The sequence below is a fragment of the Dysidea avara genome, chromosome 1 (genome assembly GCF_963678975.1).
Source record: "Dysidea avara chromosome 1, odDysAvar1.4, whole genome shotgun sequence".
In the NCBI taxonomy this organism is placed as follows: domain Eukaryota; kingdom Metazoa; phylum Porifera; class Demospongiae; order Dictyoceratida; family Dysideidae; genus Dysidea; species Dysidea avara.
The window spans coordinates 46,465,246-46,481,664 of record NC_089272.1 but is presented as its reverse complement, the minus strand read 5'-3'; the positions used below and the strand labels follow the sequence as shown (position 1 = coordinate 46,481,664).

Genomic DNA, 16,419 nt, shown 5'->3' with positions numbered 1-16,419 from the left:
AGGAACTGACACCAGTCACAGAGTGGTTAAGAGTTTGGACATACAGGTATGGAGGTCCCTGGTTTGAGCTCTGATCAATTTTTTGACATTTGTCATGCACACTTTTTTACTTATAGGTGACTGTTCTATTAGAATATCTCCATTTCACATAGTCGGTTTTTTCTTTACATCTCCTTAGCTAATACTATAAGAACTTTCAAATCACAAAAGTCTGTGCTGCGATGCTTAACCTATCTGCATGCCAATTCTTAAATTGTTTCTGTCATTACTTTACCCTTCAGGTGTGACAAAAAATCGCACTTGCAATTTGGAAAATTGCTCATAAATTTGGTCTGCTTCTGCCAATCTGTGCATAAATTGGAAGATAAAATGCTCTTTATACCCAAAGAATCTAATATGGCTTGTTGTTTAAGATATACCTATTTTTGTAAGTGCTTTGAAAAGAAGACAAAATTTTTGAAGCAGCATATATATCTCAAAGACAGCTGGCTTAAATTTGTAATATAAGATGTGCCCACCCTGAAGGATGCTTCACAGAAAAAATGGGCTATTTTTGTGTGGATGTTACTGAGGTATGAATTCAGGAAATCACACTTTCTTGGTTTCTATAAATACACACTTGTCTGTTGTGCTCCCATATGTATTGGTTTTTGTTTACCACATGACACACTATTGTATGTCCAACCTAGGGCTAAAAGCTAGAGAACCCATATATACAACCTTCTTGACCATTTTCTGTTGATATACGTACAACTTTCCCACCCACCACTAACTATGGTCATGTGATCATTATACAGATACAGTTGCCAATTAAATCATGGCTATAGCAATAGCTAGCTTACTATGGATTAACCACATGGTTGTTTGTATTCATACTGAAAACTTCAAGAGTATAGCTTTGAATTGAAATTTTTAAAACTATTCACTTATCTCTCAATCTACCACGTATAACCATCAAAAATTTTCCAAATATTGCTCATGGGAGATTTTTGTTGTTATTTAGATATAACTTTAAAAACACAGTCAACACATTCTCAAAGTTTGTGAGCTTGTAATATTAGAATGTTCTAGACAATTATACTGGAATAGAGACCTACAAGAAGGCTAAAAGCCTAGCAGGGAGTCAGAAGCATAACACTAATAACTTTGTTGAGCTATAATCTTTTGGGTAGATCAAAGCTGAACTTTCATTTACTGCAAAAGGTAGAAATTAAGGAAGGTGTATAATTGGTGGTTCAGTGGTTAGAGCTTGGGTATGTAGGAGTGGAGGTTCCTACCTGTAGTTTAAACACAGCTCAATATATTGTCAAAATTGAGTTCTTGTGTAATGCTCTTTGTGTTACTGTAAGTGATTGTTATGTTAATGTATCATAATTTCTCGTTACCTGCACATTATTGCTTTTAGCTCATAAATTGTCAATTTTATTTCTTTCAAGCAAAAATTTAAACTGGATATGTATTATGTGAATCTCACAAGCAACATCATTATCATTTCATTAAACAAGAGTAAGCTAGAGCAAATTTAATAGAGTGGTCACATTTTAAAGGGAGACCATTAACAAATAAAATTTGGTCAAGGAAATTTCTTGTTATTGTCCATGTTTGTGTCAAGTATAAAAATTAAAAGACAATTTATTGGTTTGGTAAAGAATAATGATTATGCTATTCTTTAGCTCCAGACAAACATTTCTTCTACTGCCACAGTAGGAAGGATTACTGATTTGAAGCCATTCACCACCTACACTTGTACTATACATGCTGTAGCTGGCTCTGCTGGACCTAAGAGTGATCCTATCACAGTAACAACTGATCAACTAGGTTGGAATTTAGTAAAAAACATACGCCAAAACAGTTATATTGTCAAATGTTTCAGCTCCGAAACCTCCAGTGATACTATCATTCACTTCAACTGATAGTCATACAGTTCACGTATTCTGGAGAGCACCAACACAACCTAATGGAATAATAGCCAATTACACTATCACATATACAACTGATGATAACAGTAAGAAAGCAACAGTTCCATATGGAGGAAATGTGAGTAACTAGATATTCAATATGTTGTAACATTATGTACATCGTATACCAAATCTATGGTGAATATCAAAGTGCCACACTATGGTATGTTACTTATACACAGTACAGTACCATGATAACTGTGATATATACAGTAACTATTATACAACAGTTTGTACTTATAAGGTACACCCTTACATGTTGCACAAAATCCGCAGCAGCTGTCCAGCTATAATGATATGCAACTCTAATGACAAGTCCCTATATTGACTAACTATTATTTGCCTGAATAGATCACTTGAGCTAATCTTCATCTTCTTCCACTGGGCATGGACACTTAAGAAGTCACAAACAACATGGAGCAATTCTAAAGAAGAATTTTGAATGCCAGATTCACTGGGTGAATCCACCCAATTCTTTCATTCACTGGTACTGTTTTTCTATTCTGCTTGCTTTTCTACTTAGTGTTGTTCCAGTACTGGAACTAAACTAATTACAGTTCCAGCTCTTTTTATTCCAGTTTCAGTTCAATAACTGAAACTGGAACAATAAGTTTGCTTTCCTTAAGACTGGAACTGGAACTAGAACTATAATTTTGCTTTCCTCAAAACTGGAACTAGAACTATAAAGATTTTTTTAATCAAAATTAATACTGAAACTAATACTGGAACTGGAATTGGTCATAACCATACGGTTTTTGCCAATTAGATTTTATGTTCTTTACAAGACCAGAATTTTTTCTGCTGACAAAAACACAATATAGACTAGTATTATAACTTTGTGAGAAGCTGTATGTATCACATATGCATGTGTTAAAACACTGCTTGAAACAACTGATTAGCTAGAGAATGCCAAATGCAATGCTGGCTTAGTCACATTGTTATGTCTGGTTCGGTGTTTGATAATTAGCTATACAGATCTTTTTGTACCATGCCACCATTATACTCATTAGTTACCTCAAACAACTTGAAATAATGGCGTTAGTGGCATTATATAATTGTTTATCTAATAATTAGTTACATACATGTATATGAAATGATTAAATCTGGCAAGACTGTTATAGCACATAACTTATTAATCAGTGCCTATGCGCATAACTCATTGTGGGCTTTTGGTAGCTAATACTTAAGTTAAAATAAGTGTTGTTATAGAAACTGAAGAAAGATTCTAAATGTCATGGTTCCTGACCTGGAACTAGAACTGTAATTCTAAAGGTTATAGTTCCAGAACTAGAACTAGAACTGTAATTCTAAAGGTTATGGTTCCAAAACTGGAACTAGAACTAGCTGAAATTCTAAAGATTTATGGTTCCAGAACTAGAACTGGCACTGTAATTTTAAATAAAGATTATTGTTCCAAAACTGGAACTAGAACTTTAATAGCTAACTGATACTGGAACAACACTATTTCTACTGGGGTTTAGAATATAACATATTTAACATGATTACTCAGGATACTATTAAAATATAGTAATATAGTACACTCTACCCTCAAGGCTGTATACCCTTGAATAGTAAGTGTTTATATACATCTATCTAATCCGAAACAGCCTAGCCATAAAAAAATGGTGCGGCCTTCCAAAAATAGGCTATTATGAAAAAGATGTGATATCAAAAGTGGCAGCCAAGAAATGGCTGCGATGATATTATACTGCTACTTAATATGTGTAGGTCAGCCACACTCTTTCACAGCTGGGCTGTTTTGAATTAGATATCATTTCTTTTTTACATTTGTATACAGTAGCTACAGTGTATGCTGGCTTTGCTTGTCCTTTTTTCCTAGAAGAACTAATGTGACTGGATCTGTGAAAAAGGGTCTTATAGCCTTTCCAAATTTCCCCGTTTGACTAATCATAACTCATTATGTGTTTAACCTATTGTCCTATAATTACATCCAGGAATAGTGCTATGTGAGGAGTGTAACGTGATCAAATTTCAGGCTGGTACCACACTCACAAGTCAAGCTATGGATTGCCAAGTACATGCAATTGGAAAGGCTATAGACCCCTTTTCGCAGATCCGGTCCAGTCACAAATGTTTTTTTAAAAATTGTACTATATGTATATGTTAAAGCATTGCCGCAAGTACTACATGAAAAATAAAGCATGAGACGTGCGGCCAAGATGCTAATAAAACACAAGGCGAATCCGAGTACTTATTAGCACCGAGGCCAAGTACCGAGTACTTTATTTTTAGCTAGTATATTAAAAATTATAAATTTAAAAATGAAGTAGGGTTTCAAGCTATAAAAAGTAGTGAAACAAGAGATGAACAATGGTAGCTATTACAGCATAGCTCAGTGTTAAATCCCTTCTTTGGCATGGTATAACAATTATTTTGTGTTCAATGCCAAAGTAGGGATTTCCCACTGAGCTATGGTGTAATAGCTACCATTGTTCATCTCTTGTTTCACTACTTTTTATAGCTTGAAACCCTACTTCATTTTTAAATTTATAATTTTTAATATACTAGTTTGTTTAGTTTTTTGTTAAAGCATACAGCTAGCTATAAACATGTGACTGTTTTATTAGGGTAACTGCTGTATTAGAGTATCTCTAGTCAGCCTGCGAAGAAGTGCTTGCCCCAAAAAGGGGTGTGGTTATCGTGGTTTTGATCGATTATTATACTAGAGTATCTTGAATCAGCTTACCAACTTGAGGGTGTCTGGTCACAAATGCATCTAGCGTAAAAGGGGCGTGGTCTCGATAGATAGATAATACGTAAATAAATAATGGGCGTGACCTTGTTACCTATCATGGAGTACTGGTACCTCCGTACAGTCGGGGGCCGTACAGTACCGTACGCAAGGAAATTTTGACGTCAAAAAACTTTGACGAATTCAGACTTCAGCAGATTTGACGAATAAAATGTTGACGAAAATCAAGAAATTGTAGGCAAAACCACTTTTAAGGGCGCTTATAAACATTTGATGAATTTAAATTTGACGAATTAAACCAATTCGTCAAATTTTTTTGACGTCAAAATTTCCTTGCGTACGGTAGTGTAGTCTAAGCACCTTAAATAATTTGTGGCATCTATTATGCTGCTTAAAGAAAGTGTTGATATGGAAAATTAACGCCTCGGTATGGTTTCGTTGGATGAAGAAGAAGACAAGCAGCCTGATTGAAGATAAAAGAAAAGACAAGGCGCACAAGGTGCACACTCGTCGGAACCCCAAAAGGCACATCCCACTGGTGAGTTTGTTGTTGTGGCGTAAAATGGTGACCGTGCGTTGCTTCGTTTGGGCTCTAGGCTTGCGACTGTGGTCAGTGAGTGAGTGAGACCGAAATTTCGAGTTTTGACAATTTTTTAAAAATTCTATATCCGGCCGCCAGCAAGTGTTTTCTTGTTTTTAACGCTACATTTGATGTTAGATGGACTAATATTATTCCATAAAGGTGATTTTCGTTGCGTAAGAAGTTTCTAAGCTGATTTTTAAGGGCGGTATTTTTGGCGGCTCGCGTCACTTTTGATGCAAACCCTACTTAAACAGTACTACCGTACTGTTTGATATAGCACAAGCAAGGCAATGCTTTACATGATTTATGGACTATCCAGTTGTGTAGCTTCACCATTAACTAAGACTCATAATTAACACAAGTTGCACAAATTATTAGCAGCCTGAATGCATAATAAACTAGTTTAATAAAGTAACTCTCGCATTTTTCACTATAGTTGGCGTAGTAGACATTCATCGTGTATTTTGGTATGTTTTGGTCACAACCCACAATCGATTCTATTGTGACACATGGTGAAGCATTTCCATGATATCTCCAGGACTTCTCCATTTACATTAGCAAATGTAACAGCAATGTTACCTTCTCCCACCCATTATTGAAGCATTTAGGTATGTCTATAAAAGCAATCCAGTGGTAGAACTTGTATTGGATGGGGTGATTGACTACTCAGTGCGGCTAGGGCTATCAGCCTTCACTGGCTTGGGTGCTTAGTAATACTGGCGTGAGCGCCATGGCCTATTAGCCTGCATGTTGGTAACTGTGCTTTATTACCCATAAAGAGTGATTTATTGCACCGCAAAGAGTGCTTTATTCATATAATAAAGCATAGTGCAATAAAGCACTTTTTGTGGGCAATGAAGCACTGTTTGCCCTAAAGTGAACTTTATGAAATTTAAAGTACACTTTTCCTTTGATCTTGCCCACGCAAAGTTCTATAATAACTAGTTACTGAACATTGCATAAAGGAATCTCGAAATGCCCTCGGTAGATGATGTATGAATTATAACTCACTGATATTTCCATTGCATTACTAAACTTCACCAATGGAGCCCGCATTTTTTTCTAATTCAACACACATAGAATGTTCTAGAAGAATCTATATATTCCATGGATAGATCTATAAAATTATAATATTCTGATGCAGTAAGCCAACACAAAGTAGAAATTAAGTGAGATGAGCAAGTGACAGCAGTGGCAGAGTGGTAAAGGTCTTGGGAGTATAGGTGTAGAGGTCCTGGTTCAAACCCTAAACAATTTTTTTAATGTTTTTGTGCACTACCTATTGATGACTTCTACTAGAGTATGTCAATAGAACCTGTTTCATATGTTTGTTTTTTTGCTTTACATCTCCTTAGATAATGCTCTCAGTACTTTCAAATTACAAAAAATTCATGCTCTGCATACTGATTCTTAAGTTGTTTCTGTCAGTAGTTTACCCTGTGGGTATGACAAAAACCTCACTTGCAAATTTGAAAAATTGCTCATAATTTTGCTCCACTTTTACAAATCTGCACAAAATTGGAAAATAAAAGTGCTATAATATGCTCTTTACACCCTCCAAATTTGAAAAGAACCCAATAAGGCTTGCATGAGTTATGGCAATTTTAGTAATTGTTGCGAAAAGAAAATTAATGACAGAAGAAAGAAATTATGAAGAAAATGAGACAAACTTTGAAGGTACGTACACTGGATTGATTTAGCTCAAATTTGGAATGAAAGATGTCCCACCCTGAGGGATGTTGTTTCACAGAAAAAGGGTTATTTTTGTTTAGCTGTTTCTGAGGTACAAAGGCATTTCCTTGGTTCCTGTAAAGTACACACTTGTCTGTTACATGCTGGCTGCATGACACACTATTGTGTGTCCTGATATATATTTGGGCTCCAATGAATCGTGATTTTTGGCCCAATGAGTTGTGATTTTTGGCATATGCTTTAGAGTTCAATTGAATAGTCCATGGCCACATATTCTGTTGTGAACTAATTGGTTAAAAGAACAGGTGAAATATAATACATCTCATGTTTATTTTAAATCTATTTGCTTCTTTGTAAAGCCTGACAAAATATACCAAAGAAATTCAGAAATGCAAAATCTATTACGTATGTCAGTGTCCACCAAAGGTGGTCAAAATTGTATATAGCTAATGAATAATTGGTCAGAAAGTCAATGTGCAAATATTATCCAAACGAATATTAAATCTCAATATTTAATAATTGTTCAAGTAAAAACACTTGTATATATGAAATGCTGTACATTTCTAGGCACAATCTTACAATATTACTGGACTGGCTCCATATCAGTTAGTCACAGTGACCATTACTGCTACTAACGGAGGAGGAACAAGTGGGAACAGTAATGAAGTCACAACCAGGACTGCTGAAACAGGTAAACTTTGGTTTCAATGTTCACGCATGTAAATTGAGTAACTTAAATTAAATGTGCATATGCTTACTTGTCTGAATACATTAACGATCACTGTAACACAATTATTATTTTAAAATTCTAAGTAGCATAAATGAAATTTGAACCACATATTTTATTACTGACCTAATTTGAAAAAGAACACATTCTGATCGCTAATGTACAGTTGAGCACAGAAAGTTGTCGGATGTTGCTATTAAGTATTCAAACTGCAGTCTGATAGAGTATGGCTACAGTTATATAAATATTCATTGATTAATAAAACTGCACATTTCTGTATTCTTCCAGAATGCAAGTAAATCCATACCTGTAGATTATCACATTAGATAGTGTTGTTCAGTACGCAGTGTTGTAAGTACTGCAATACAGCACTAGAGACACTTTCAAAGAGGTAGAGAGAGGTGAGCAGTGAGTGGGTATTATTATATAGCACAAAGCAATAGAATAATATCATCATCTTAGAAGGTATGTACACAGTCAACATCCAGTCATTCTAAACTATTTTAAAACTGTACATTCATCAGGCAAAAGCTTTGCGCAGATTTTGCAGAGCCTCTTGGAGACATTGGGCTATCCATTTATTTTTTAACAATGTTTTAAAAGGAATCCCTAAAAAGCACACAAAGGAAAGTTGGACTATGGGGAAAACATACACAAATAGTCAGTGATTTCGTCCAACTCAGTGGTATAGCTACTGAGTGAATTAATATTATCACAGAGTTAACAAACACCAGTGCATTGTTTCTTAAGTGTATTTTGTACTTATCATGCAGTACAGTAGTACTGTATATTAGGAATCATGCAGTTTTGGGCTTCCTTGCCCAAAATATCACCCTAAAACCAGCCTCAATTTCCTTCATAACAGCTTGGCAGTATTGGTTAGGCATAGCCAAGCCCAAAAATTCCTTCAGAGTGACCCCATACCCTTTCCAACAAGTTTCTACAGAACTTTTAAAAAAAATTCTATTTAACAGAATTAATTCTGACTAATTAACTAACTAACTGATGCCTTCAGCTAAGCGAAACTCAACAATGGATGAGGCTATGGGCTTGATTTTTTCACTGTTCGACGTCGTTTCATCCTGAGATGTGCCTTTTCGCCAACCGCAGTATGTACAATGCACATATCATGGTCTTACCTTTGTCCTCCTTTGTGTTCCAGTTCTTTTCGCTGACAACATAAAGTGTCGATTTGCAATAGTGCAGTGATACAGCTTCCCTCTGGCTGTGTCATGATTTTCACCCGCATTTTCCATAGCGATTGGATCAACATAGAGAAATTTCTTGTACTGTTCTTTGTTTCTAATGCTGCATAACGGGCAGAGCATAGCTACAAATGAAGCGTAATGGCCATCTCACTTTTCAGTGCATAATTGATTATTGGGGAACATGTTTAGATGCAAAAAAATGTTTTATGGAATGCCTGGCACCATTCTTTCTTTTAAGGTGGTACACGTGGATTCAGTAGTCATAATTGTGTTATTAAAAAAGTAAACAAACAAGTAGAAGGAAAATTAAGAATTTTAAACTGGATTAGGGATCAAAGAACAAAAAAGCAGGAAAACAAGGGAACAGCTGAAATTTGTGAAGCATATACCTGCAGATATACTAGTGGACATGTAATCCCTAATTCAGTCATGGTTATAAACTGAAGAATAGGGATTAGATGTCCACTAGCATACTTGCAGGTATAGGCAACCTCCCTTGTTTCACAACTTTCAGCTGTTCCCCTTATTTCCCTGCTTTTTTGTTCTTTTATCCCTAATCCAGGATAAAATTCCAAATTTTTCCTTCTACTTGTATAGACAGTTTTGTGTAGCCAACATTAGGCAGTGTATAGCATACTGTGGTTAGCAATAACAGTCCTATGTAGGAGAAGGGCTTCACAACACATGTACCACTCAATGAGTGAAAATAAATGCTATATATAAAATTTAAATTTTTTTTTGAAAAGTATATTACACCCATGCACACCTGGAACATTGGAAAAATAAGTCCTGTATTCTTGCAAAAAAAAAAGATAAATGCATTACCAATGCCATAAATTTTGCATGTGTATTTGTGTGAATTTAAGACTTGCTTGACTGTACTGATCTTCAAAATGCACATGGATGTAAAATACTTTTAAAAATACTGTAGTATAATTGCAATAATTACTTTCACACACTGAGTTACAAATACATTAATTATATACGTACAATGAAACCTTCCTGGAACCATGACAAATTTAATTGTTAGCATTAGAAAAGTCACAGAAGTGTCTGTAATCCAATGTATGTAGCTACGTATGCCACTAAAACGGAACCATAACAAGTGTCCAGGTTATCAAGTTTATCGCATTATATTCAAGGTGCCCTTTTTCATTGTACCTACACAGCCATGTACATAACTTAAAAGTGTGGAATGGGCCTACGTAAGTGCACAGCAACTTGACTTAATTGATTTTATTGACTTAATTTTTATTTAGTAAATATGAAGAAAAGATGGAAAATTATAGTGTGTTGCCGATTCCCACTTTTTAGGAAAAACAGATATCTGATTTTTTAATCCTATTTTACTGATAGTTCACCGATACCCGATTGTAGGTCTCTACAAGTTACACTTGTACAGTACATAAAGTACAGCTAGTAAAGCCAATGCTGTGAGGTTGTACACTTACCTGAACTCAAAAGTTGACAAGTGGGCAAGTGCTCCAACCATCACTGTTTATTATTGTGGTTACCATAAAACATAAACAAATTACTTAAGTACATGCCAGAGCCTTTTACAGAAGCCCTCCAGTGTACTGCAGCTGCTGAAGTTGAATAGACTAATAATCCAGCCCATTACAACTGATTTCCAATTATGGCAGCTTCTACTAATCAGATCGGTACAGCTCTAAAACACCTACATGTTTCTGGGCACACGGTGACGTCCACCAGTCTAATTAAAACCGTCTTTTGAATTTGCTATAACTTATGAAGGGGCTGCATTGGAGATGTAACATTAAAGAAATAAGAGTCATGCAACAGTAGTATAAAAGTGATCTTTAAATACAGGTAGTCACTAATACAGTTTGTACTGTGCTTGTACACCTCCATTGTTTAAAACAAACTAGGTTGGTAATTGTTATTAGAAATGTTCACTCCCATACAGTAATAATACAGTACAAAATTCCACTGTAAACTATAGCATGTTTTATTACCACAGCATATTTAATTTTATATCCCTTGAACCCATTGTGGTCCCACCACAAATTTCATCAAATGTAGACCATGATCCAATGATGATTAACTAAGTACCTGTATTTTAAACAGCAGTTTGGAAATATTAAGAATTAAAATTTTCAACTAAGTACTTTTCAAACTTTGTTAAGGTGATATCCTATAATTTATGCATCACTTGAAGGGTCAACCAACAGTCTTTAGAGTAATAACACAGTACAAAGTTATACTCAATTTTGTAACTTTAGATGGACTAATTTTTCATGAAATATTCAAAATATTTGTGGTTATAAATCAGAAACCATGTGGTGTATGGAGCTAACAAAATTATATGAGTGATGAGCACCACAGGTAGTACAAACACACAGATTTTTTGTCAAAATCCAAGAGGTTACCCTAAATTCCTTGTCAATTTGACACGGAATGACCCATAGGACAGTATTTTTTTTCTTTAATCTGATATAGCCCTCATGTTTACCTCAACAACTAAAAGTATTGTGGCTATATCCTTGTAGCTGTCAAGTTGTGGAGTGTCCCACATGTACAGTTTTGTTACAGGCGTTTGGCAGATCAAATCAATAAAGTGAAAAATCACTGTTTGCATGCATCATTCAGTCTTTGTTTTTACTCACCATTTTCATTAAATGTGTAAATTTGCCTGTATTAATATTTCACACATTACAGAACAAAGTTTTAAAATTGAAGCTAACTACTGTAATTTGCTTTTTTCATTGTAAAATAATTTTCGTATTCAAAACTTGTACGAAAACTTCTTACACAAATATTCTTACATAGGATCAAACTACTCTAATAGAACAGTCATTGGCTTAAATTATAAGAAAATATTTTTTTACGTGAAAAGTTTTATTATAAATTTTTTTTTGTATGAAAATAATAGTGCTTCATTCAAAACAAGTGCATGTATGTGCCATTTGTTGCATAGTGTGTATTATTGACACTGCTGAGGTATTCTTGTGTAGTACATGCTGCCTGTCTCAATACAATGTGTGTATCAGTTCATTTTCATGCACTAGTCTAGGACTATTACACACTAGTTTTAACATACATTATATTGTACTGTACTTTATTATTGCTGTCTTAAGTATGTGTATGATCTATTTAACAGTTCCAGGAGTGGTGAAGGTCTCTGTTACTACACTACCCATCAACACTGAAGTACTGATAACATGGGACACTCCCTCACAACCCAATGGCATTATTGTTGGATATCAAGTGATCTATTCAGTATACAATAGTGACACTACCAGTATGAGTGGTAAACTGAATAGTAGCACAAGAAGCTACACAATAATGAGTTTAAGTTAGTCATTGCATAGTATGACATGCATTTGTGTATTTTGTACAGTATGATAGTTATCTGTTTATACAAGTGATAAGTAAAGCTCAGTGGTATTGAAATAATAGCAAATGGCAAGGGTGTGCCGAAGGGGTTTCCCGGGGTTTCAGGAAATCCCTACTGAAATTGCCAGTAGCAAGAAAAACTCAAGTCATTGTGTTGCTGCTGATTTAATTTGTTGGCAACACACAATATTAGCATGAGTACATCAATCTACATCATTACAGTGATGATCTGTGGGGGCACAAACAACTCCCACAGCAATATGGCTATAAAAAGATCGAGATACTCTAATAGAGCAGTCAGTCAGTGAAGTGCTCTAATAGAACAGTTACCAAATGTAACACTATTGTACAACTGCTTAGTGTAAAAACTTGTATCTGCACAGTACTATTACGTGAATTTCAGTACCTCACTAGTGACCTTCACTAGTTTATTTGTGACTGGATTTTGGAAAAACGATCCAAATCGCACATTAGAAGATTCGAGATAAACGGTTTTAAAGAATTCAAGCCAGCATAACTCTCCAAGGATAGCAAGCATGCGTATGAAATTTACACCAAAGATGCATCAATCTGTTACCTTTCAGACCACTTCCAGTACTTGTAGCTGCTTGTAGAGTTTCCCACCAAATAAGATAGAAAATCTGAGCTGTTGGAAGAGCAAAGTTGTATCACGAGTGCTCACAAAGGGGTGGGGGGTGGTGGGATGGACAAGGGTTAGACCTCAAAATGGAGGCAGACCATGATTGGAGTCCAGAGACGAGATTACAGGGCTGTGCTGGCTCCTTAGCAGCTGATATGTAGCAAAATCCACACAAAAAATATCTGGCCAGCATTGTCAGGCTGTCCACCAGTAAACCACTGATTCTTGCCAAACCAGGTCCTTCAAAAGGCCTAAAACTGCCATTTGAGCTCTACACCCCCCCCCCCCCCCTCCCCAGAAAAGATGTCTGTTGAAACCAGCCTTGAGTAGTTTGAGTGGTACTGAGTATCAAAACTACTCGTACGATAGTGTAGCTATCCACTGGTGGTGTTAGTTTTGATTTTGCCTGATGTGCGATTTGGATCGGTTTTGTAAAATCTGGTCACATTTTTACTGTGTTTAGCACTCAGACTATACTGGGATCACCATAAACTTACCTTCTCCCAATAGTATGTTTGATAGTTGAGCAAAATGAATGGACTGCCTGTCAAATAGTTGTTCCAGCTTGAAAACCGGTACTGGAACAATGTCCACTTTGTCATTTTTTACACAAATGCTTTTTCATTGTGTGCATCACTCTTCATATGACATCATCTTTTCTATAGACCCAGGAACTCCTTACCAAGTGAGCGTAGTGGCATTCACCAGTGTAGGAATGGGAGTATTGGGTGATTACATTGTATTCTTCAGTGAAGAATTGACACCAACTAAAGCACCAGACAACATCAAAGTCAACTTTATAAGTGACACTTCAATTAATGTGACCTGGACACCATTAAGTCTCTTTGAAGCTCAAGGATTCCCTAAATACAGAATAACTCTTCTTTCAGCTACTGAAAATCGTCAGAGAAGACAATTTAATCCTATTTCAGTGACAACTACTAACACCTTTGCTGTGTTTGATAATTTGGACACAAGTGCCAAATATTCTGTGGAAGTTGGTGTGACTACAGGTGAAACAAATGATGTTATTAACAGTGAATATGTTGAAGGTATGTAAACAAAATATTAATATTGTGCAATAGCAGTGCCAAACTAAAATTTATGTAACTACAGCAGTGCATATAATCATTATCATTTTATTCTAAAAATTTTCTGCAGTGTCACAAAGTTCTGCTGGTAGTGGTGGTGGTGATGATGGTGGTCTTAGCATTGGGGCACTGGTTGGTATAATTATTGCAGGAGTAATATTGTTGGGAGCTTTGCTTATCATTATTGTTAGTGTAAGCATTTGCTGTAGCAGAAATTTCAGGTTTGTATGCATGTATGACTGTAATTGTGTGTGTATTGCATTTAACAAGTTATGTATGCATCTATATATATGTGTATGTAAGTGAGTATGTATGTAGGTATGCAAGTGTTGTTTCAGTATTGCAAAATCATTTTGGTAGTTTTAGTACCCGTTTTAAAGGCAGTTTTTCCTGTTTACAGAAGTTTTAGTTAGTTTAGTTCTAGTACCCTCAGTTTAACAGGTGTTTTAGTTAGTATTACAGTACTTCCAGTATCTCCACTTTGCAAGAATTTTAGTTAGTTTAGTTCTAGTATCCTCAGTGTACAGGAGTTTTACAGTAGTCAGTATTAGTTTTACACCCAAGAGTTTTGTTGACAGCTTACAAAGAGCAAATGAGATGAAGATTTTTATGACTTCGCTTGCAGACATAAGCAACTTCAATAAATCGTGATAATTGGCAGTCGTCTTTGCCTTTTAGTATGCACTATCAGGTTTGCTATTGCTTGAAACCTTTTAATTTAGTACTAGTATTGAAACCAAAAGTTTAAGAAATTTTCTTTTTATACTGTTTCCTTTTCACTTGATACTTACTAGTGGACCAATGCACATGGGCGATCACTACTATGAACCCACTATCATATATGGTTCATGATATGCTATTCATCTCAACTCAGTCACCTCACAGTTTGCATTGTGTACAGTCTATGTACTTTGTATGGTATAGCATTTCATTGTATTTGTTGTTGTTGCAGTACTCTACTGTATTTAGTTAGTATATATTGAATACTATATGACTGCTATTTGTTTATCTAGGAATCATCAGCAATATGAGATTCACTCAGGGTATACTTATATTAACCCCGCATATACTTCCAACTCTGTAAACCAGCAGCAACAAGAACAACAGAAATATTTTGCTGCAGGGAGCAAGAACAAGGGAGATGGTACCATTAAGAACCAGCAGTAACAGTAGAGATTTCATTGAACATGACAGTGTGACACACGTGCACTTACAGTAGTTTTACTTACACTGTCATTTGTATTGCACTTGTATTTGTGAATATCTGTAGCTATGTAGTAGTAATATACTATTCACACAAAACAATACTGTGTTATTCACACGCAGCAGCACTAAAACTTCCCTACTTGTTGAAACTTTAATGATTTAACTTCTCATCACATTGTACTATCACTATACAAATTTCAGCACTTCTAGTACAATTTATTGACTATGCCATACAAGTTACGAAGTACAAATATTTATTTGGTACTTATGTTATGCATATATGAAGTGTAATGTAATTAGGTGCAGTCTATGCCCATGTCTGGCGGATCCAGCATGGGGCATTTGGGTCTCCCTCCCTTTGTGGAGGGTACACCTGTGGAGGAGCCAAACTTCTTTTCATTGAAATACTAAACATTGTCTACATGGCTAAAATCCATTTATATACCTCATGAAAAATGCTACCATTTATTGCAAATATTCACCTAAAATCAAAGTCAAACAACCATCATACAGTATGATAGTGCTGTTTAGTAGCAAGAGTTCATAATATATGTGACTGGGCCTGCGATAATAGGGCATGTGGGCACATGATTTTTGCCTACTTTTTCAAACTTTCATTGTACATAACGTTTTGTACCACTGTACTATGGCTATGCAATTTTCAGCTCTTAGTAAGCATTTAATTGGCGTTATGATGCAAGTTACAGAATACAAATATTCTGTTCCAGTACTGAGATATGACCTATAGAGTGACGGGGTGTAGTTTGTGCCCACATGCCCTATTTTCGCAGGCCCGGTCACATATATATATTTAGATATATATATACATATATTATGTACTCTTGATAGTAGGGACCACAAAGGAGTAGGTGTGGTCCATGAAAAAACATCACCCAAAAACTATTCCCAGATGATGATGACCCAGCATTGGTTAGGCAAAACTAAGCCCAAACAAGCCTTCAAAATGACCCAAAATGCTTTCAACAAGTTGCTACAGAATTTAAAAAAAAATTATTTAACAATGTTCTGCTGAGTAACTGTCTGTCTGACTGATACCTTCAGACAAGCGTAACGTGATAACGGCTAAGGCTACAGGATTGGTTTTTTCACTGTTCGATGTCACTTCGGCCCAAGAGGTGTCTTTTGGCATACTGCAGTACATTACAATCTTAGCCGCATCAAAACCAAGAGAAGCTGATCTTCATAACTAAGTAAAAGTTTTGGTCCAGACCAAATACTTCGTT

At 35.6% G+C, this 16,419-nt stretch overlaps 1 protein-coding gene across 1 annotated transcript in view; it reads left to right on the top strand.

Annotated features, from left to right (window-relative positions):
* Positions 1-15,430, top strand: part of LOC136265857 (uncharacterized) — a 425,715-nt gene extending 410,285 nt beyond the window's left edge. Inside the window, exons 85-91 of the mRNA XM_066060794.1 lie at positions 1,674-1,818; positions 1,874-2,037; positions 7,514-7,637; positions 12,003-12,197; positions 13,544-13,930; positions 14,040-14,190; positions 14,983-15,430. Of these exons, the coding sequence (XP_065916866.1) occupies positions 1,674-1,818; positions 1,874-2,037; positions 7,514-7,637; positions 12,003-12,197; positions 13,544-13,930; positions 14,040-14,190; positions 14,983-15,136 (1,320 nt within the window). The 3' untranslated portion in view covers positions 15,137-15,430. The remainder of the gene's footprint in view (positions 1-1,673; positions 1,819-1,873; positions 2,038-7,513; positions 7,638-12,002; positions 12,198-13,543; positions 13,931-14,039; positions 14,191-14,982) is intronic.
* The last annotated feature ends 989 nt before the right edge of the window (positions 15,431-16,419 follow it).